The sequence below is a fragment of the Brachionichthys hirsutus genome, chromosome 17 (assembly GCF_040956055.1).
Source record: "Brachionichthys hirsutus isolate HB-005 chromosome 17, CSIRO-AGI_Bhir_v1, whole genome shotgun sequence".
Taxonomy (NCBI): Eukaryota; Metazoa; Chordata; class Actinopteri; order Lophiiformes; family Brachionichthyidae; genus Brachionichthys; species Brachionichthys hirsutus.
In genome coordinates, this window is record NC_090913.1 from 6,137,917 (window position 1) to 6,161,529 (window position 23,613).

General features: G+C 42.0%; 1 protein-coding gene across 1 annotated transcript in view; it reads left to right on the plus strand.

Annotated features, from left to right (window-relative positions):
• LOC137906836 (microtubule-associated serine/threonine-protein kinase 1-like) overlaps window positions 1-23,070 on the plus strand; it is a 30,410-nt gene extending 7,340 nt beyond the window's left edge. The window contains exons 2-26 of the mRNA XM_068751126.1: window positions 1,375-1,463; window positions 2,796-2,871; window positions 3,008-3,080; window positions 4,611-4,771; window positions 6,519-6,594; window positions 8,577-8,786; window positions 8,879-8,980; window positions 10,163-10,295; window positions 10,915-10,982; window positions 11,129-11,205; window positions 11,649-11,857; window positions 12,786-12,924; window positions 13,332-13,464; window positions 14,286-14,451; window positions 14,780-14,881; window positions 15,171-15,293; window positions 16,357-16,466; window positions 17,568-17,734; window positions 18,627-18,871; window positions 19,271-19,519; window positions 19,616-19,848; window positions 19,974-20,096; window positions 20,339-20,475; window positions 20,967-21,154; window positions 21,392-23,070. Coding sequence (XP_068607227.1) covers window positions 1,375-1,463; window positions 2,796-2,871; window positions 3,008-3,080; window positions 4,611-4,771; window positions 6,519-6,594; window positions 8,577-8,786; window positions 8,879-8,980; window positions 10,163-10,295; window positions 10,915-10,982; window positions 11,129-11,205; window positions 11,649-11,857; window positions 12,786-12,924; window positions 13,332-13,464; window positions 14,286-14,451; window positions 14,780-14,881; window positions 15,171-15,293; window positions 16,357-16,466; window positions 17,568-17,734; window positions 18,627-18,871; window positions 19,271-19,519; window positions 19,616-19,848; window positions 19,974-20,096; window positions 20,339-20,475; window positions 20,967-21,154; window positions 21,392-23,070 — 5,068 coding nt within the window. The remainder of the gene's footprint in view (window positions 1-1,374; window positions 1,464-2,795; window positions 2,872-3,007; window positions 3,081-4,610; window positions 4,772-6,518; window positions 6,595-8,576; window positions 8,787-8,878; window positions 8,981-10,162; window positions 10,296-10,914; window positions 10,983-11,128; window positions 11,206-11,648; window positions 11,858-12,785; window positions 12,925-13,331; window positions 13,465-14,285; window positions 14,452-14,779; window positions 14,882-15,170; window positions 15,294-16,356; window positions 16,467-17,567; window positions 17,735-18,626; window positions 18,872-19,270; window positions 19,520-19,615; window positions 19,849-19,973; window positions 20,097-20,338; window positions 20,476-20,966; window positions 21,155-21,391) is intronic.
• The last annotated feature ends 543 nt before the right edge of the window (window positions 23,071-23,613 follow it).

A 23,613-nucleotide genomic window follows, 5' to 3' on the forward strand; every position in this document is an offset into this window, starting at 1 on the left:
TTAAAGAGAGTGGCAAGTTCTGCAGCATAACGAAGCTCCACGTGTGACACATAAAAGAAGGTAAAGAACCAAAATGTCTGCACTTCCACTCTCTACACTTTTTATTTCTCCACCCTCCCCCTTCTCTTTTCTCTTTGTCAGAGTGCTGCAGCTAAGCCATGTGCAGCTCTCCGTCCAAAGCTAATGCATTTTCTCTAAATATTTCAATATGGCCCTCCTCTATTCTGTGAGGTTGAGTAGACGCTCCCCTTCAACTGGCGCCCATAGATGCGCACTGCCAACATTAAAGTCCTAGCAGGGGGTTGATATCTCTGAGTGTTTACAACCACTGCTGAAGACATAACATAAAAAAGGGAGGGGGGGGGAGAGCTGCCGGTTTAGAGAATGTGGGAAGACTACAAGATGAGGATGCAGATTGCAGATCCTGGGAGATATACCAAATCGCCAGAGGTGTGCGTATGTGTGATTGTGCATTTTTTTTTTTTTTTTTTACATGGGCAACTATGAGTTGCTTTTGTGCCTGCAGAGATGTCGAGCAATGTGCTGGCTGATGCAAGATGGAGCAAATCTTGTTTGTCAAATGTGCCTCTGCAAACCCAACACCTGAAAAATCTAATTCTCACTTGACAATGTTTTCGGTTAGACAAACAGCCCCTGTGCATCTCTGTGCGTACTCTGTGTGAATGTCAAAGACGCATGCAATAGCAGCTGCAGGTGCAGCAAGTAAAGTCTGAACGGTTCAGTGATTCCAGTTCTTAATTATGGTCTATACTTGTCCTCCCTGCTCCTTTTCTTCCCCTCTCGTCTAGTCACTGCTGCCATTATGTTTCATGGGCGTCATGCGACTGTGCCCAGGGGAAATCAAATAAAAAAAAGTCTTACTTGTTTTCTTGTCTCCTCTGTGTCAATAAATTTTGACATTATGAGCACACGTGCACATTGGGAAAAAAAATCCTGGACTCAAGATAGGGAAAAAATATACACACCGAGATTCGTGCCTGCTGTTGGCTGCACATTTACTCATGTTGACAAGTAAGCACACAGACTGAAGGCCAAACAAAGACAGAATATATTCATTAGCCTGAGGGTCAGCGTCTCAGTGTGTGTGTGTGTGTGTGTGTGTGTGTGTGTGCAGCCATCATCCGTCTGGTATCAGTGCAGCATCCATCCATTTTCGAGTAGATGAGATGATCTCGTCTATAGCCGCTTTTCCGCTTTGCGGATCATAAGAGTTGCTGGAGCCTATCCCAGCTTGCTGGGGGGGGGGGGGGGGGTTACATCCCAAATGCGTCGCTAGCGCATCCCAGGGCATCGACGCAGCATCTCAAATGTAATGAAGACATATATTAATGTGCTTTTCGTTTTATTTTCTAGTTGCAGAACCAGTAACCGGAAAAGCCTCATCCTGACCAACACATCCCCCACCCTGCCACGGCCACACTCTCCACTGCCTGGACACATCGGTCAGCACATTAAGATTTCAGTGCTGATGTCTTGCATGATGAAACAGCATATTGGACTCATTATGTTTAGTTGAAAGGCCCTGTGCTAGAGATAGCTACGATGGAGGCATCGTGTTTTCCGTACCGCTTGTGTATACTTGGCATTTTAGAATTTGAATTTGATGCTTTAAAGGTCCGGAGCGGTCGAGGAGATCGGGACTATACCTGGGTACCAAATTGGAGACAGTCATCTTGGGCGCCTTCCGTCAGACTGTGGCGATTGAATAGATTGTTGTGTAACTTTCATTTTACCAAGTGCTATTAAATTCCTAGAGGCCCCTACTTAATTTCCATAAGTCTGAAAGTTGCAACCTGATCAATGTGCAGATGCACACAACTAGGATCTTACAACGAAGCTTCAATTATTTTTTTCTTTTAAACTTAATGGGACTGCATGCTCTAATTACTTCTTTTTTTAAAGTTTTGTATGTCTCAAGAGGGCAGAGTTAACCTTGGTGCAAATTCCAGGATGGATTGGGATATTAAATCTGAGTGAAAGTACCTCTTTTGTTGATGTTGAAGTTTTAAAGAAGAAGAAAACCGATTAGCCTTCAACATTAGCTTAACACGAAAAAAAAGAAAATCTCCATTCATTTCAAGTCTATTAAGTCCTTCTTTGCTGCAGTGAAGAAGAACACCAGATGACTTTTTCACTGCAGCAAGGCGAAAATGTAAAAATCAAACCTACAAAGACTCTAATTTAACTTCGTACTCTTGATGCTGGCCGATAAAAATGCAATATATCCCTAGACGTTGAGCTACCACATAAAATAGGAATGACATGCCTCTTTGTGATACAGCCTAACAAACTCTTCTCCACAACCCCCTTGTGTTACAGCGAAAGGAGAGCAAAACTAAAAAGGACTTCAGGTCTAAATGTTGCATTTAGAATTTTACTGAGGCTCTGATTGACAACTGGAAATCCTGTGACTCATAAAGGCCTCACCATTCATGAAGAAATTGTATGCACAAATGTGATCATAATGGCCTTAACTGAGCCTCTGCCTACTTCTATTTATACTGTTTGCAGTGCAGTTAAATGGAAATTAAGTAAAGGTACTAATATGGCACTAATATGAAAATACAAATAAAGCCCTACATTCAAATGATACCAGTCAAAGGAATGTATGACAAGCAAAATGCACTGTATTAACAGTAAATACACTAAATGTAAATGTACATTTTACTGCTCTAGATGTTTAAGGCTGTGCAAAAGTAATAGTAAAAGTACTTTCTGATGAGGACCCACACTATATGTTTTCAGTTGTATTCTGTCCATATGTATCTCAATAGGAAGTAGTCCATTGGACAGCCCACGCAACTTCTCACCGAGTGGACCTGCCCACTTTTCCTTCGCCTCTTCTCGCAGGTTGGCATCCCTCCTTTACTCCCACAAAAAGTCACACGTGTCTAGTGCAGTGTGAAGTCGTTGAGGGAAGTTGTTTATGCTGTAAAATTATTTTTACGCATGGACACAAACATGGAAAATGTTTTCTTTTCTTTAGGGCTGATGGTCGCAGATGGTCCTTGGCTTCTCTGCCTTCTTCAGGATATGGGACCAATACACCCAGTTCAACAGTAAGTTTAAAATGAAAAATGATGTTCCAAACACACATTAGTGGATTTATGTCCAGTTATCTCTGGATTAGAATGTTATCTGTTATCTGATGACAGAAGACAGTAATCAATATGATGCGCCGAAAAAGAAAAAGAAGAAATTGTCGTCTGGAACCTCAGACATTTTATTATTCAGGTTCATCAAAAATAAAAAATATCATATTCTAACAGGAGTCAATTGAAGTCAATGATGTCAGATTACTGTGGCATTAAAAACTGCCTGCGCCTAAATGAATTTAATTAAACAAATAAGATCATACTGCAGTGCAAAATGAGGCCATCAAACACCACAGTGCAGCAAGCCCACTGTCAGGGTTCCAATTTCCATAAGATGAAGAGACCAAAGATTCCATCACCTTACGCTTTATCAGGTAACGGGAGAAAAGTAATTTAAATTCTTGCAATAGAGGAGTAAGTCGTCTTTTCACACAAAACTGTATTTATTTATTTTTTAATCAGGTGACTTCTTTATCTTTTGCATGAACATATATCTAACTCAAAGAATTCATTTGCATATATTTTCATGCATAAATCTAGGATGCTGTACACTGCTTGAAAGCCCATTTCCGTGTCTTACTGCCGAAGAACACGCCTCGCGCGTAAAAGCCGAACTAAAAATAACTAATCAGTTGCTAAGATATAACTGGAGCGAATGACTTGGCCTTTTTTCTGAGTATAGAGGGAATATAAATGAAATGTAACCAATGTGTATTTTTCTTTTGTCAAAATGGAAGGAATTAATGATTATAAGATAGCAGACAAAGAGTTCAATATCAATCTCATCCGCACACTATGCTGGAAAGCTCTGTGTTAATTATAAAATGTGCCACTCATTGTTCCTCCAATTTGCTAAATTAGTTCCAAACATTTCCTACAAATTCAGGAGAAACTCATTATAACATTGATTAATAATGAACCCAGAAGCAAAAAAAAAAAAAAGAGTTTTTATAAATCAGCTGTGCTGCTTTTGTAAAAATGCTTCCTGTATGAATCGTCGTTTCAGCATTTCAAACAGGTTGGATTTATACTTTACAGCCGAATGACATTTGAGTGCATATGTTGATGATTTAAGGAGAAAACATGCAGACTGAATTCCTATCATGTTTTTCTGTGTGGAGAGGAAAGAAATACAAAAAAAAAGAGCACCTCAGCGCTGATTTATACGGCACATTCATGTGCAAATGTCAAGACATCAAAAGAGACTCCAGATGTGTTGAACTGAATGGAGAGGTGATCCTGCTGCGTCGCTGTCATCAGGAAACAGACTTCAGACGACACGCCAGACACAAGGGCCTGTCAGTTCTCTAAAATCTCCTTTCCTTGATTCCTCACGTCGCATCTTTTCTTTCTCACCGGATGTGACCCCTCGTCATGTCTTCAGTGGGGGGGGTACAAAGGCCCAACTCAAGTGAATGAAATGCGGATGCAATAAAAATTGAGAAAATTGTATTCTAACCTATCCAGTGACCTCGTTTCCGTGCCTTCCCGCAGTCATCCAGCTCATCCCAGGAGCGCCTGCACCAGCTGCCGTTCCAGCCCACCATGGATGAGCTGCACTTCCTGTCCAAACACTTTGGCAGCACAGAGAGCATCACAGATGATGACGGGGGCCGACGCTCGCCACACGTCCGCCCCCGCTCGAGAAGCCTCAGGTCAGAGCAAAGAAACCTTTTATGCACCCAAAAAAGTTTCAGGTTCTGAATATGCAACTAAAATTCCTGAGACAGAATCCATGCCAATACTTGAATCCTGGTTCCTTCCTGTCGCTCTAAGTACGGTAGTCCACAGCCTCTGATTTGCAGAGATGCATTTACACAGATGAAAGTAATTATGAGGCACTTTTTTTTTCCAGGTGCGAAACCTTTGAGATTGAGTTTTTAAACCGTCTGGTTTTCAGTAACATTGAGTCATTTTTAATTCTTAAAAAAAGAAATGGAAACTTTGAGAAAATTGGGATTGTCCTTTTTTCAGATTTCTCTGAAAATACTCCTGTGTCCCTAAATACCCAGCGTTCCTTCAGTGAAAGGACCTTAAATACTTATTTTTAAATAATTAGTATCAGACTGTATAGGATCATTACGGATATGAAAGCAGTATCGCAGTCGATAAGTGGGAGCCAATCTGAACTACTAAGAACTTTAATGACTCTCTATGGCGGGGGGGGAGGGGGGGGGTCGGGAACCTTTCTGGCTGACAGAGCCAAGAAAGAAAGGCACATATTTCTGTGAGAGCTATATAATATTTTTTATCACTAAATACAACTAAATGTGTGCCATTTTCAGTAAGTAAGCCAACAATTTAAGAGTTTAATGAGTCTCTGAATTTATTCTTTTTAATAGCATTGTTATACTGAATCTCTGAAGCTAACCAATCATAAATCAAGTACAGTAATACCTGGACAGACAAGTATAATTTGCTCCTGGACGGAGCTCGTAACTCAAATCGCTTGTATGCCAAATAAATGTTTCCCATATAAAATTACTGAAAAACAATTAATCCCTTTTAAAATGTGGTTTTATTATGGTTTCACCTTCAAGACAGACGATAGCGGCTAACAGCAGTGAGCAGTGCGGAGGAGGAGAGAGAGTTGGACGATACGTAGACACTTTATTCCAAAATTGTACTTTACGCATATTTACATATACTTAATACATAATAGTTACGCCTTTGGAATGCTGTATGTTCTTGATAGCATCCTTCTGTTTGAGGATTGTACATATCGTCCATGTACTCCACTCAAATCACTTACGCTGAGACCACGGTCATGTTGATCGCTAATTTCATGCTTCGTCTCCATCGTCATCATCGTGCGCCTATTCTTCTCACTGCCATCCTCACCACTCGCTTTCTTTGGAGGCAACATGCCCCAACCGCATCAGAAACACTACTAATCAGTATTCATGTTAAGCTCCACAGCAGCCACTGCCCTAGATAATGTAGTTTCAGAACACACAACGCTTGAAATGCTCCATTCTCAGTATTCTTATCACATCTTTCTGTTGAGTTCGACAACAATTGGTTTGCCCACAGGACATTCCTTTCATGACATGCTTTTATTTTGCTTTTTTGTTGTTGTTGTTGTTGTTTTTTTTGGCTTTTATGAGATTAGTTAAAAAGTGTTCATTAATGTTCTTTTCACATTCGCACATTGAGCTTTATTCATGTGTTTGTTGGGAAGCGTACTGGATCCACGAGAGAGTGAGTGCGTTGAATTTTCAATTTGCCGATTAGCATATACGATACGGACAGGGCGTGTGAAGAAGCAGTGAATAACTCTCTCATTCGTGTGGAACATGCAGAATTGCACCTCTGCGTCTCAGAGGTTGCCTCCATTCACCCCTGCCATCTTTGTTTTCTTACTATACTACACTCCTGCTTTCTGTGTTTGACTCCCTTCAGCCCGGGGCGCTCTCCATCCTGCTGTGACAATGAAATAGTGATGATGAACCATGTCTACAAGGATCGCTTCCCCAAGGTCGGCCTCCTGCAAACAAACTGTGCATACATGCAACACACCTTAGCTAAAGTCATGTTCGTTTCATAAATCCAAACCAGGCTCAGTTGGATGTTAACAGAAGTTAATAGGTATTGATTAGTTCAGAGATGTGGATGTTTTGTCAGGCCTCTACTCAGTTTGGAGCCGATGCAAATAGAACCTTATTGCTGCTGCCAGATGTTAGTGCGGATCCTTGTGACAGGAGGGGTTATGGGTGAAAAGATTTCTGTGCAGCCTGGAAAATAAATAGTTCAGAGGCTCGAACGTATCGTGTCACGAAGCTGAATAAGAGACTGTAGCATGCAGCGAGGTGTGTGGGCTAGTTGATCAGTAAGGCTGTAATTTCTGGATAAGCTATGGAGACGCAACCACCTGCAAATGGTACAACAACCCTTCGTAAGGCGTAGTGATATTGGAATTCAAACAAAAGCCAGGCAACAGTAATAACCCAGCATGTTCTCTACAGCGCCCGGGTCATGCATGGGTGACCCAGAAACCTAACTGCTAGGACGCATTCCTACTTCTCTCACACTAACAATTAAATTAAGAGAAATGGTTTTAAAAAGGAAGAAAGGCTTTACGAATATAATGAAAGCAATTTAAAGTATTGTATTATCTGTCGTATCTTGCTCAAATTTCTTGATATTGTTTTCAGAATTTAGCCATATACTGTATGTAATTGTAATATTTACTCGGTTTAACAAGTGTTCCATGTGGAGTTTGGGGGCCACAGTCCCTGAAAACGATTGCAGCGAGATGTTTTACGCTGCAAGCCTCACTTTTTTTTTTTTTGTCAAGGAAGAAATGAGCACGGCAGCATCCTGGATACATCCGAACGAACCGTTTCCACAGATTCCTTCATGCACATTTTGATGCACTATTCCGTTGCCCTTGTTTGCTGAAAAAGGCTCGTGTTTCTCTTTTGACCTCAAACATAAACGGCAGCTTTTATTCTGAGGGATTCTGCGGAGATTTTATTTCAATGCTTTTGTGTAAAAATTCCATGACTCAGACACAAGAACCAACCTATGAGCCATTGATCACGAGCACAAAATCAGTTTGACCTTGCAAATTGCATTATGTGCTGAAAGGGGATACATGGACTCGTTGTCTAAGAGTGCCACCGGTGTCTTTGAACCAGGAAGTGGAAGACAGCAAATGCATGTCACTTTGCAAATATAGGTTTCCTCAAACGCCCGCCTGCATAATCATCTTGTGTTCAGTCACACTAATGCATTGTTATGCAGTGCTAATGAGTCCTCGCACATATCAGGAATGAAGACAGCACAATGCTGCATCTGCCCCGTCCTTGTAAGGAGAATCATTTGCAGCTGCGTACTTGAAATAGAAATGTAATGGGAGCCTTTAATTCTTCTAATATAAATGAATGACTCTTTGTCTATGCAGGTCCGGGATCATTTCCACTGCCGTGTGTTGAAAGCCTGTCTTGCTCTTCTCTGCTCTTTTGGCAGAGTGACATCCGAGTCCATTCGCTTTACAGTGCAAGTTTCAGTTCATTTTAGTCTGTCAGCATCGTTTTTTTTTTTTCACAGTGCAAATACAGTCTTGAACACTATACTTACAGCAGACAAGCACAGTTTTAGGACCAGACGTTTTTGGGACTAGCACATTAAAGAGCTGGTGGACACCAAAAACAGAGATAAAAGAAACAGAAGTCACTCATCACGAACAAATAAACTTCTAGAGGATTTCGTTATAAGGACTAAATATAATAACGGTGATAAAAAAAAAAGAGTTGGAAATAGACACATATAGATGCAGAAAACAACTGTGGTGAAGTCAAATAGCGTCATTTGGCAGATGTTTGGATGTTCCAGTATATGGAATGTAATAGAATTTACTGCCGTTCTAAAGATTTACAGCTGATCACGGTGCATTTTCTTTCCAACACCAGCCCCGTAACATGGAAGTATTGACTTTAAACACTGACTTTCACTCAGGCCACGGCTCAAATGGAGGAACGGCTGACAGAGTTCATCCAGAACTACTCCCCAGAGAGCGTTCTGCCACTGGCCGACGGGGTCCTCAGCTTCATCCACCACCAGATAGCCGAGCTGTCCCGGGATTGCCTCGCTAAATCACGCGAGGGCCTCATTACTAGTGTCTACTTCTGTGAACTGCAGGAGAACCTGGAGAAGCTGCTGCACGATGTGAGTTGTGGCATTCTGAAAAGTGAAACGTTTGGTTCAACCGCTGCACACCTGCGACTGTCTTTCTCCTTCTATCACCCCGCCTCTGTCAGGCTTATGAGCGGTCCGAGAGCTCAGAGCTCAACTTCGTCATTGAGCTCGTGAAAAAGCTCTTCATCATCATGTCTCGTCCCGCCAGGCTGCTCGAATGTTTGGTGAGTTCCACCCATCTTTCTGATAAAGCAATCTACGGGCATTCAAGATCCTCTTGGCATTTAGTTTGGAAAAGAAAAGATGTGCACAAATAAAAAATGTTGTCCGTGACTGAGGAGTTCATTTTGCATGCAAGTCTTTTACAAGGTCAGTCAGCTGCTTGCTTCAAGAATATTATCCTGCAGGAGAGCAAGCTATCAGGGAGGCAGCGTAATTCCTCGCTGCACCCTCGCCGTGCTCGCTCTTTTCTCCGGTCGAGGGGAGCAGACATGAGAGACCAAGGGAGGGAGGGAATGATCCTGGCAGCCCCAGGCTCTGCTTTCTAATCAAAATGTTATTCCACCAACAGGAGTGAAACTGAATCCCACAGGACACCACAAAAGGCTGTTTCATTTGGGGGGGGGGGGGGGGTTCAAAAAAGCAATTTGAAGTTTGGGAATGTTGGAACACTTACTGTGCGTGTTTAACAGCCCTGTAGCAGTGTTCAGGCTTGAACAGGCATGTTTGAGGACTTTTCCTTGGTTTCACTGGCATAAAAAACAAATACTGATGGGAGAATCTTCAACCAAATGTATTCATTCAAAAAGCACATCTGAATATTCCTACTTTATGCTATAGAAGTAAAATCTTTCTTTGTGTACCATAGATTTTGGGATTTAAAATTCAATTAAGCTGCATTATTTGAGTGATTTAGTGAAGGTGAATCATTTTTTACCCTGAAGACCAGAGGGTTGTACAATATGAAAGCACGAATCCCTTAATTGAAAGGGAAAAAAATTATATATATATGTGTCTGTGTGTACATGTACGTGTGCACTGTACATATATACATACATATATGTATGTGAGTGATGGTGTGAATGGTGACTAGACTAGAAAAGCACTTTAAACATTAAATTCATTTGGGCAAAATTATATTATGTATATAAAAATCATGAAAGTGGATCGAACCATCTTGTAGATTTTTATGAAAATTAGTTTTAATAATTCTATTACTTATTAAGTAAAGTAATTATTTTTTTCACCCTGTTACTTTAGCTCCTGTTAGATTTAAATTCTACATTTGAATTGTTTAATGCAAGTCCTTTTTTATTGATGCTCGATCTTCTGCCGTGACCGTTTAATCTTTCCTCTCTTATTTAGGCTTTGGCTTCTTTCAACACTCTTTTGTCCTCCACTGGCAGGAGTTCAACCCAGAGGAGTTTTACCATCTGCTGGAGGCAGCGGAGGACCACGCCAAGGAGGGCCAACTGATGAAGGCAGACATCCCTCGATACATAATCAGCCAGCTAGGGCTGACCAGAGACCCCCTCGAGGGTAAAAAAGAGGTTTTCAATCGTTGCAGTGCTTAATAATTGACATTGCCCATTTCCCAAAATAAAATGCACTTGTATTTTCAGACAGAGGAGTTGGCAATGATATAATCTGATGTTTAAATGACAAGATTGACGCTATTCTTAAGTCTCAATGCTAAAGTATGGCGCTGAAGCCTGCCCTGAAGACTCAAAGCAGTGGCAAACGGCTTCCCTGACTCCATTCAAATTACAGAAAATACAACCAACAGCTTGAAAAGTCACTAATGAATAAATTATATTGTATTTGTTTACTCTGTTAAACAGTAAGGTAGGAAGGACAGCATCTTGCTGCCGTGCACATGCAAGGCTGGAAGATCCCAGAGTCATGCTGCTCAGAGAAGGAAATGCTCAAATCAAAGGGTGGCAGAGCTAAAAGCGCCAAGAAAAAAAAATGGTGGAAAGAAGTATTTATAATTATCATCTCACAGTTCCGCTGTTCTGTGGCTTAAAAAGCTGTTTTTCTAGAGATGTGTGAACTGCTGCAATCTTTTTTTATCTCTTCTCAACATTTTTGAGAGGCCAATGTTTTGTTTTGTTTTTCGTTTTGATAGCAGGTTTTTAACTAACTTGTGTCTTCACAGAAATTGTGAGCCTTGACAGCTATGACAGTGAGGGTCCACACACTCCAGAGACTGATGACTCAGCAGAGGTGATGCAATAAAGCCATACAGATCCACGTTTTGGATGTATTCAGAGATAACGTGATTACATAGGCACGCCTATTAAAACCATCGCAGAAAGAACGACATGTTTAATATTTAAATGCTGCTTTTAAAATGTTTAATGTGCCTCCAGGGGAAAGGGAAGCCAATCAAACCGCCCAGTGAAGAGGATTTCCAGAGCATCAAACTGATCAGCAATGGAGCTTATGGGTAAGCCTGCTTAAAAATCTCACCGATCCTTCTGGAAATCAAATCCAGTGGAAAACTGTTTCGAATAAAACTCAAAATATAAAAGACTCATTTATCATTTTTGATTTATGTCTAGTAGGAGACACAGCTGGCTGAATGTCGTAGCCTTTTTTTGTAGCCTGCTAGTAATGTTTACAATGTTGTTATCACATCCTGTTTTTATATACAATTTCTGAATCTGTCCCTTTTATCTGGATCCCATCCAAACTTTTATGGGTTCTTCCTTGATAACCTTCTGCCAAATTTCATTCGAATTTTTCATGATACATAACAGACAGAAAACACTAGTGTGCCCACATTGGACAAATTCTAGTAGCCCCCCCCATCGCCCCTCCCTGCTGTGCTGCCTCCTTTCCTGATCTTGGCATCCTAGTTGTGACCCATGTGTCTCGCTCTCTCTCCAGCGCTGTCTATCTGGTGCGCCACCGGGAGACACGGCAACGTTTCGCCATGAAGAAGATCAACAAGCAGAATCTGATCCTCAGGAACCAGATCCAGCAGGCGTTTGTAGAGAGAGACATCCTCACCTTTGCTGAGAACCCGTTTGTCGTCTCCATGTTCTGCTCCTTTGAATCGCGGAGGCACTTGTGCATGGTCATGGAATATGTTGAGGGTAAGGGAACTGGATTAGGATAAGGTGGAATACGTTTCTTACACTGAGCGACACAAATTCGTCGTCCTTTCTCCCTTTATTTGACTCGGTGCAAAAGTGTCAACTTAACACCTGGGTCGTCATTGATGGATCATATTCAGGAAATGAAAGCAATACATCGGAGTATTATCACTTACTCGCATTTCCTGAAGCGCAGGCCGGACTCTTATTTCACTATCTCAGTGATTCTCAACCATGAAGGTCGAACAATGTCAGTGGTTTTACGGTGCGGCTTCAGCACTTCCTGTCTAGACAGCATCTCAGGTCAGTTGTCATCGCTCAGTTCTTCTTTGGTGTGCAGACACACCGAAGCGTGAAGGATAGTCTTGAGTGACTCATGCACGGTAACACTTTCAAAGTTGTTGAGTGGAATCGTTCTCAGTCGGTGGGCCTCTGAGTGAAATCTAGCCAGCTGCAGAGGCAGTGATGCAGCCAGGAGGTTCGAATTTATATCTAAATCTGCTCAGGAAGTCACGTGATACTTAAATTACTTGTTATTTTTATATATTGCTGCACCAATCACGACTAGAACAGAAACAAATGTGTTTTACCATTCTAACACTCCCTCTGATGCAGTGGCACAAATTACTTTTTGAAATTGAAAAAAATGATTCTGCATTTTTGATGCAATGATTATGGACATATGACTTTAAAATGTTTTTTAAATATGAATTTAATGTTTTGTCTTTTTTTGTCATGTTGAGTTTTTTCCTCATTATTTGGGTGAGAGATACTACATTTTTTTTTAGTATGGGTCTTACAAAATGCTAAAAGTAAAATTGGTTTTCTTGGTGCAAATGTGGATCTGGATATTGTTACTCACATATTATGATGTATTGTTTTATTTCATCTCTGTTTCCAGTAACAATAACTAACTTCTTGCTCTCAGGCGGTGATTGTGCCACGTTGCTGAAAAACATCGGGGCTCTGCCCGTCGAGCTAACCAGGATGTACTTTGCTGAAACTGTTTTAGCCTTGGAATACCTGCACAACTATGGTATCGTCCATAGAGACCTGAAACCTGACAAGTAAGTGGTTAAAGCTGCGACGACTGATTTGTTTTTACACAGGATCAAATAATTACAGTAGATCAACTCAAAGGAGTAATTTAGTGTTATAATAATAATAAAAATCAATGTTCATTATATTTCTCTGAGCCTCACAGGATCCACTTTTCCTCATTCAAATTGCAGTATTTTATCATTTCTCACTTAAAGTCAGAATTTATTAGATTTCAACAAAGACATGTTTTAAACCTCCATATTTTGAATACAAAAACTTTAGGGTGGTATATCCCATACTGTATATCGTGTGCTGTTGTACTATAACAAAAGCTTTTATGCAACTACATACTTAATGGTTTCCGGATTTACCCCAATGCGCCCAAATGTATACTGGATAATGGTCGGGTTTGTTTTCTTTCTTCTCCAAACAGCCTACTGATCACCTCCATGGGTCACATCAAGCTGACAGACTTCGGCTTGTCTAAGATGGGTCTAATGAGTCTCACCACCAACCTGTACGAGGGTCACATAGAGAAAGATGCCAGGGAGTTCCTGGATAAGCAGGTGAGGTGTGTTTGGTGTCATTCTAGGATTGGCTGGCATTCACAAATCATTTTTCCATCAGCAAAATCAATAATCTCCAAATAAAGACATTTCAAATGATTGTTCTTCTAACAATTTACAACTATAAATGCAGATTTTATTTCAAATGCTTCTAATATTGCAGGTTTTGACCAAGAGGATAACAATGTCCAAGTTACCATGAGTGGAAATAATCCATAAACATGTTTTAAAACAGACGTTTTACTACCATACTAAAGAAAACTATGAGACACTTGATGAGTAAATCAGATTTCATTATATGTTAGTTACCTTAGTAATAAATGATCAGCCTGATAAAGTGAGAATCTTATTTTCAGGCATCTGTTGGCAATGAAATTATAGATAAATAATTAACTCTTTAAAGTCAAGTGTATCATATTTGCTAAACTTGGACTTTCAGGAGTTTGAGACTATGGCTACATCATAATTTGATTATTATTATTTTTTTTAAACCTGATGTATGTTTTTGGAGGTGGAAGGAAAGCGGAGAACCCGGAGAAAACCCCTGCGGACACGGGGAGAACATAAAAACTCCTCACAGATAGGATTCTAACCCGGCACCTTTTTGCTGCGAGGCGACAGCACGAACCACTGCACCTTTGTTATGTTTAAAAAAGAAATTCTGACATTTTGTCAGAAGGTTCCACTAAAACCGTATTTTATTTTCTGGCAATTATTTCATGTTTCATGCTTTAGTTTAAAGTGTTAAGCACTGCTGCTGCATGTGGGTTGAGCCACTTTACTAATGATATATAATAATTCCACCTTTTCAAATCACTCAGGTATGTGGTACTCCAGAGTACATCGCTCCAGAAGTAATACTCCGTCAGGGCTATGGGAAGCCAGTGGATTGGTGGGCCATGGGCATCATCCTCTATGAGTTCCTGGTGGGCTGTGTGCCATTTTTTGGAGACACTCCAGAAGAGCTTTTTGGACAGGTCATCACTGGTAAGAAAATAGTATTAAATCTGGAACAGGGGCTTTCTTAATATAAATGAACAACTGTATATTTGAGCTCATGCAAAACGGATCAATGGAGTACAGGAAAGAGTAATGCAGAGCCTGCTGTTGCTGTTGGGTCCGTTTCAACCTGACGATAACACAAGAGAGGGTTAAAAAAATGGAGAGTAGAGAAGTAGAGCATTTCCTCTATCAGATTTGAAATGCAACTCCAAATAGAATACTTTCTGATCATATTTAATATTGATTTTCCTCATCCTGATGACACCCTACAAGTTGTCGTCTTACCTTTTCGTTTGTCTTTGCTGCCTTTTAGACGACATAGTTTGGCCTGACGGTGACGACGCCTTGCCTGCAGATGCTCTGGCCCTTATCTCTGCCCTGTTGCAGACCAACCCTCTTATGAGGCTGGGTACAGGTACTAACTTTTGCATTTACTTCATATCACCACTGCCATCTACACCCATTTTTACTATCAGTGATCAGAGTGCATCGTAGAAGCAGGAATAAGAGGAGCAAGGAGTGACTAAAATACCCAGTAGAGCTGGGGAAACAGTCACATGGTCATTTTCTGAGCATTTGTCAGCATGAGAGACGCCTCTCAAATAGATATAGTCATGTTACTATAAAAACAAATAGGATACTGCCATTCTACTCGGTGTTTTGAATGACGGATGGATGGATTTTGTTTTCCGTGCCCCCGCCAGGTGGAGCGTTTGAGGTGAAGCAGCACTCCTTCTTCTCAGAGCTGGACTGGAACACTTTGCTGAGACAGAAGGCAGAGTTCGTCCCTCACCTTGAGTCAGAGGAGGACACCAGTTACTTTGATAGTATGTTTTGCTGGATTTATTTCTCTGTCAAGTACACAACAACTGCACAAAAAATATGATAAATGCCCTTGGCTAACTAAAGGAATACGAAACGCTTCCAAAAAGAAAATAATTATTATATAGAATGTTTTGTCAAATTAAAAGCTAAGGAAGCGATACTAAGATATAAGGCATATAAAAACAAGGTATTAGATATAATCAGAATCAGCAAACAGATACTATATATTTTTTTATTAAAACAATATAAAAGGAACCTGGAATATCCTAAAATTACATATCCAGAGTACTTTGATGATATACATGGTCCAAACTATGACTCGAAAAAAATATTGTTAACAGATTCAATAATTTTTTGGTGAATGTTGGTCCGGAGTTGGCAGCTCAAATCACTAATCAAGAAAGTTATCCGTTTATCAATTTAGCGATGTTGTACACGCGAATCTATGTTTTTATCTGCAAAGATAGACGATGTCCAATTGGAATGTGTTACTGGAAATACATTTTTAGGAGCAAGCTGACATGGAAACCCCACATCAGACATAAAAACCAAAATTTCAAAAAGGGTCTAAATTATTCATAAAGCTAAGCGATTTTTATCATGACGCTCTCAGAACATTATATTGTTCCCTAGTACTCCCCCTCCTACTGCGTTTTCAGTGTTCATTACATCCATTATTTATTCTACAAAAATGAGCAATACTAATTATACACAAGGCTGAATTTCTAGCACATAGTAATAATATTTTTATTCAATCAAATTTATTAAAAATGAATGATCTTGTGAAATACTATCTTTGTTAATTTTATTCAAAGCGTTTTCAAAAACTTGTGTTATTTTTTACATTAAGACAGAGTATTCATGGCTTAAGAGGCTTTGGAAATGTTACAGTACCCAAGGTTTGAAGTTCGAACCACCAGGAAGAGCTTTTGTCTGTCTTGTATGTGGGGTGAAATTGTGGGACAGTTTGGATATTGATGGTCTTGTCTCAGTACAGAGAGGGCGGGGCTTAATGTTAATACTGGCCTATTATTTCTATTCTATTGACATTTCTTTCTGCCCCAGCCCGCTCAGATCGTTACCATCACATCCACACGTACGACGAAGACGATACCAATGACGACGAGCCTGTTGAGATCAGGCAGTTCTCTTCCTGTTCGCCTCGTTTCAGCAAGGTTGGATTTCACCGTCCTCATTATGTCCCCAGCTGGTTTTAAGCTCTTAAATACGTTTTGCTCTTTGTTTTAACTGACGTGATGACGCAGACATTCTTCCCGTTGCCATTCTGATCTGTGAATCTCTTCGTGTGCCGGTGTGTTCTTTTTCTCTCACACATTTTCAGGTGAGATTTTCTCACCTCTTTTTTTTCCCCATTCTTGACTCTGCCACTTCCACCCATTCTCACTTGCTCTGTCTCCCCAGCTGCCCTCTCTTTGTGATTCACCTGTTCCTTCCTCTCAGACTTGTGAAGGAGCTCTGCAGAGAATCCTCTCTCAGTGAGAGTGCCTCATTGAGGAGGGCAGTTTGAATTCATTTTTAGATGTATTTGATGTTGCAGTTAAAGGCTAACAAGCAATGACCTATTTCGGTTCATTCAAATTCTGCACTGAATGCACATTTATAACATACATTCATTCATTCATAATATATTAATGCATAACTGCAATGATGAGTCACAACTGGTTGATGGCAGAAAATTACCCAGAAACCGTTTTAATAATTAACTAGAAAAGCACTTTGAGAGCACAAACCTCTGCCAAGGCACAAAAAAATAAAAATAAAATAACCCAGTCATGGATTTCAAAATTACTGGATCCACATCATCAAAAGGTTCTAATTTTTTCTTGGTATCTTTAGACACCAACCATTTTTTTCCCCATTAAGATCCATCCAGCAGTTTCTCTGTGATCCTGCCAACACACTCTTCAGGGAGACAGAAAGCTAAAGGCTTCCCTGAGCATTGGCAAGATTCATATTCCTTGCCACTGTGCACTCAGTTAGATGTGACAGAGTGATGTATTGATTGATGGTATCAGATTGTGGTTGGAGGAAATTAAGACTGAGCACATGAGAGAGTTGTGAATGTCAGGATGGTATAGAAAATACGAGGCCCCAAATCCAGAAAGGTTACAGGCTTCCTGACAGGAAATCACCAGGAGCTTCATTTCACCTTATACTCCTTTATGTCCGATACACCCGCCAGATGTATTATCCCGGAGTGGTTCACAGTAACAAGCCCAATGATTATTGATCGGACTGTGCCCCCTCCCTTGCAGGTGTACAGCAGCATGGAGCATCTGTCTCAGCTTGAGCAGAAAGTAGCTTTCGCTTCTGTGCCACGGCGGGACCACAAGGCCCCACGGGAGGACAAGGTGACCAAGAGAGAGAGCCTGGGCAGCTTCAGCATGAGAGACAAGAGCTGGAGGACTGGCTCTCCAGAGATGTGAGTAGCGGCCATCGGATGCGCTCGGGTGCTCTGTGTGCCGATCACTGTCCCTTTCGTGTTTAGTATCACTCAGAGGCATCATTCTGCAGCTATATTTTATTTTCGTGCACAGCTTAATAAAATCATTTCTTTCATTTAAGGTGTTTTCTTGTCAACAAACATCAAAATACTGGGTTTACATTTAGTGTTAACAAAGCACAATTGTGGATCTTTGGGCTTTAATAAATCTGTTGAATGTATTTTCTTTTTCATTGCTTAAAAAATAATTCCAGTAAAAGGTTTGATTCTTTCATCTTTTGCATCGACTCCTCCATTTCAGCAGTCAGTCATCTCCATTCCTGCTTTTGCTTGTATGTTTCATTTCGCGGTGCATCGGCGTGTTCATCGGAGGGAAAGCGTGACTCCAATGACAGGAATGTGTATTTATGTAACTTTATTTGTGCGCATAAAACAAACAAACGTGGGAGCTGCTGATCGAATAAATTATCTCCAGTGCTACGGGACGACAGAAGCTTTAAATAAATACTCTGACATACAGCATGCCTTATTTCCATTTCCATTTCTTATCCATGTTTAAGCGATATGGCATGTGCCAATCAACAACTACTCATACTGTTACGGGCAGCTGGCCTACTGTGGCATACAATCTGCTGCTTTCTCCCACCCACCTTGGTGTATTTTATTCTCTTGCTCTTTAAGCATCCTGCGCTTCACCCTCCCATCGCTTGGGATAAATAACGTTTTTGTCTGAACACTTGTCCTCTAAAGCTGCCAAACTAATGACATTTATCAGCCCTAATGGGATCATGGGAAAGACTAAAACACATTTTACCTTTCACCAGTTGTATTTGGCATCGTATGAGAATGGTTCCGTGTTTATTTTGTGCAGGAAACGCCTCTCTTGCTCAGAATCCCTCTACATGGAGGGGGATGCGAGCCCTCCCCTTGGTGCTCGACGACGGTTCTCTGCGCTGTTGGATACTCACCGTTTTGCCTCACCCCTGGATGGTGAGCCTGACTTCCTTTCCCGCCACATGCCCATTAAGGTCCGCGGAACCTCACTGGATGGGACGAATGTCCCTTCACCGAGTCTCCTAGAGCAGAGGAACAGTCTAAAGGAGATCAACGGAGCAGGTATGTTAACGGGGGAAGTCTCAATCGAAGGTTTATGATGGATATGAGGGGGAAGGCGAAGACAAAAAGTCGAGACAGCAAGGAGGTTAGGAGGAAAATCAATGAAATACCTAATTTGATTATTGCCGGTATAGCGGGTAGTGCTGTCGCCTCACAGCAAGAAGGCAACGTATTCGGGTCCTATCTGTGCGGAGTTTGTATGTTCTCCCCGTGTCCGAAAACATGCAATTCATGTGAATTGATTACTCCAAATTGTCCGTAGTATATGAGTGTGTGAGAAGATGGATGGATTAATGTTTAGAAAGCGTGTAGCTAGTCATTGCTCAACATTTTAATTGTCACTTCAAAGTGCTGCGCTCATTAACCTAAATAATTCCTTCTAACCCCACACACTCACAGACAAGTCCCCGAGACACGGAGAGACTCCCGGAGGCATCGCGACGTTATCCTCAGGTCCTGCAGCAGCTGGTCAAGATGTCGTGACTCCTCTGTATGACCCTCTGGGGCCCCGGGCAACCAATGATCTGGTCCTCCGCAGGGTGCGACATCAACATCTTTCTGGTGATGGAGAGAAACGCAACTCCAGATCTGGAAACAAGGTCATCAAGTCGGCTTCTGCCACTGCCTTGTCCGTCATCATACCATCAGGTGAGAGATGCGAGGAAAAAAAGGAAGTCATTTCCCGAAAAAGAAAATACCTTTGTGTGTGTGTTTTACTTTTCTCCTTTCCCTGTATGCCTCCAGTGGAACAACATGGCGGCTTCTCTCCCCTGGCCAGCCCCATGTCACCCCACTCGTTCTCCTCCAACCCTTCTTCCCGTGATTCTTCACCGAGCAGAGACTTTTGCCCAGCAGTCACCGTGCTGCGCTCGCCCATCACCATCCATCGCTCTGGAAAGAAATATGGCTTTACACTCAGGGCCATCAGGGTCTACATTGGGGACAGTGATATCTACAGCGTGCATCACATTGTCTGGGTAAGAAACCTTTCCTGCTGTGTTCTACCTGGAGATGCTTCATAGGGGGAATCAGTGAAGAAGGAGGAAGCAAACAATTACGAGATTTCATTTTTTAAACTTTATTGTTCTGTGTGACTTGGCAGCATGTTGAGGAGGGTGGCCCTGCACAGGAAGCTGGTCTGTGTGCCGGTGACCTTATAACCCACGTGAATGGGGAGCCTGTCCATGGTCTGGTCCACACCGAAGTTGTAGAGCTGATCCTGAAGGTAGGCAGCTGTAGGCCTATTTGTTCAAAACTTGAGTATTTCTATGCTATTGACTCAAGGGGAGTCATTAATGTGCTAAGATAGTCACTCTAGATTTACACGAGGTTTAAAATGTATTCTGGAGATAGTTGTAACACTTTGGCAGTCGGTTTTCTGTCAGAAAATAGGTTTTAAAGTCAATAATTGATAATAGGTGTTAAGATTAATAACAAACGGGATTTGATGCCATTAATCTGTTGCAGAGCGGAAACAAGGTGACGGTGACGACCACGCCTTTTGAAAACACCTCGATTAAAGTGGGTCCTGCTCGCAAGGCAAGCTACAAGTGTAAGATGGCCCGACGGCACAAGCGCACCATGGGCAAGGACGGCCAGGACAGGTAGGAGCGGGCACACCTGCACCACTGCAATGACACTGTAACTGATATATGTGATGTCTTGTTTCACCAACTACAATTCAGTGCAATAGTGAAGCAATTTGAGGGTTTTGCATTAGCGATCTAAAAACAAATTGGAATTATGGTTTTAAAAATGTCTGTACTGTCTGAATTGAATGTGCCTTAAATGCCATCTATTAAAGCATCCTTGAACCGTAATATTTTAAAGATGCTTTCCGAAACGCATATAAGTTCCCTGTAGTGCAGGGGCCCCTGCTGTAGTGGAATATCTTATCTACAGGCTGAAAATCACTGTAAATGTAACATTCAAAAAATAAAAGCATTTATTGAATCATGGTAAAACATGGCAAAACCATCCTTATAGGCTTATTAAATCCAAGTTTATTGACAGATCAATGTAATATATTACTCAATTATCCAATTTCAAGCTTTATGATCTCATTTTGTCTTTTATTTGTCTGTTCAACCTGCAGTAAGAAGCGTAACTCATTGTTCCGTAAGATCACGAAGCAATCCAATCTGCTGCACACCAGCCGCAGCCTGTCCTCTTTGAATCGCTCTCTGTCCTCCAGTGAAAGTCTTCCTGGCTCCCCAACTCACAGCTTGTCTGCCCGATCCCCCACCCAGGGCTACCGCTCCACCCCTGAGCCCTCATACCTGGGTAGGACACTGTAGAAAAAAACAAAAAAAACAATGCACATACAATTGTTAAAACTGAAATGCTCTGATATTTACTCATCATAAAGATTTTCCCATTTTAAAAACGCAACAGGCAAAACACAATATATATATATTTTTTTTTTAATAGCTTTAATTTACTCTATTTTGAAATCAAAAGTAAACCTTTTCTTATGGATTTTTAATGTCTTGATTTGTTTTGTCCATTTGTTTCATTTAGGTGCTTCCTCCCAGAGCAGCTCTCCCGTTTCCAGCACACCAAATTCACCTGTCCCATCTCAGCACATGAGACCCAGCTCCTTGCATGGACTCTCCCCGAAGCTCCACCGCCAGTATCGCTCAGCCCGTTGTAAATCTGCTGGTAACATCCCATTGTCCCCACTGGCCCACACGCCCTCGCCTACGCAGTCTTCGCCTCCACCCTTGCCTGGCCACACTGTAGGGAGCTGCAACACCACTCAGTCCTTCCCAGTCAAGCTCCATTCTTCGCCACCGGTGGTCCGTCCAAGGCCCAAGAGCGCTGAGCCTCCTCGATCACCTCTCCTGAAGAGGGTGCAGTCAGCAGAGAAGCTCGGTTCACCCCTGACCCAGTCTAGTTCTATGGGAGGGGTAGGGGGTCCACTGAGGAAGCATAGCCTGGAGGTTCAGCACTCTGAGTACCGTAAGGATGCCTTCCTCTGTGAGCTTGGGCTCCAAAGCTTGCTGGAGACAGAAGGGGAAAATTTGCCTTCCAATCCTCCACCCATGTCCTCATCTCCAACTACTCCAGCGACTGGGGTCTTGAAGCCTGTGAGGAGACTAGGTAGGCAAGAGTCACCTCTTAGCAGAGAAACATTGCTGGCTGGAAGGGATAGGGAAGACAGGGAGAGAGGGAGGGAGAGGGAGAGAGACAGCAAAAATGATACTGAAGCAGTCCTAGAGAGATTGAATCGGGTTGGAGCCACAGTATCCCAGTTACCCGTAACTAGAAAACCACAAAGAGATGAGCTTTCCTGGAGTGCACAGGCTGGCTTGAGCTCCAGACTAAGCGCAGAAACCACTAAAGCCACAACTCCAACCAAAACATCCGAAAAACAAAGTGGTCCTGAAAAGAGTCCATCAGAGATGACTTCAAAACAAGACCACAAGTCTGCCAAGTACGTGTTGGGCATCTTTAATAGTCGAACTGAGCTAAAGCCTGAAGGAAATAACAAGAGTAGGCCCGGTCTTCCTGGCACGGTCTTCACTAAGAGCTCAACTTCCACTCCAGATAAATCCATTGGCATCAACTCAACATTAACATCCAGTCCACTGAGCATAAACAAAAGCTTTAAACCATCTCTTGTGGGGGAAAGCCTTAGAAAGGCAGGAGCAGAGAGCAGTGACTCAAGAACTCCAGACCTTGGCTCCAAAAGCCCTAAGCTCCCAGCTCGCATCCTTGCTCCCATTGTCCCCCCACACGGGCAGCCTCTCTCACTAGGCAAAGTGAGGCAGGGTCTTGGCCCTGCCAACTGCTACCGGGCAACCTTTGACTGGGAGGACAAATGTCGCCTAGAGGTGGTGGAGGAGCATTCTCCTTCTCCTTCCCCTTCCCCTTCCCCAACTGCTGTTGCGCCCTCTCTCTGCGGACCTTTACTCTGTAAGTCACGGCCGGTGTCCCCTGGGGAAAAAACAAGTTTTGTCAGCCAGCTGACCACTGTGGCCAAAAATGTTCTCGGGCCAATCAAGATTGGTTCCCAGGATGGGGCCAAGAGCAAAGATCAACAGACTAAGACAGCTGAGGAGAAACAGGGAGGCACAGTGGGAAAAGCTGAGACTGGAGGTCGAGTGGGTTTAGGGGCGGCAGTGAACACCCAAAGTCCGGCTGGTTCACCGTTAGAGAAGGCTGCAACAGGTGGCCCCAGCCTGCCAAAAATGTGACACCATGTCGTCCCTAAATGGGACTTGAGTAGATTTAAAGACACCTTTTTTGGGGGGGGGGGGATTGCGACATCAAGCACTTAACAACAATGTACATTCCAGTTTCAGATTATATGAAATGTTATTTATTGATTCCAGTCTTTGACTCGTTCTAACTTAAAGCCAGGACTAAAAAACATCTACTGTAAAAGCTCATTGTTTGTTGATTTTAAATCGTAAAATATGTAATGAGAAGACGCTTAATGTAAAGTCCAACTCTTTAACAGATATACAAGTGTGTGGGTCTATGTGATCGCATGTCATATGGTGTGTCCTGTATACGTATTATAGGTGCAAGAAGGTCAAAAAGTGCTTTACTGATCCAAATATGCTGAATACTGTGAATACCAAATCCAGTCACTCTATTTTGTCTTTAATCACCCAATTTGTTTTCTCTTAGTGCTATTCAATCAAGGCGGTGGAAAAAGTGGATGAAATGTGTCCCAGTCAAATTAGAATATATGTATATATACTGTATATATCAAACCACACTAATGGCAAACC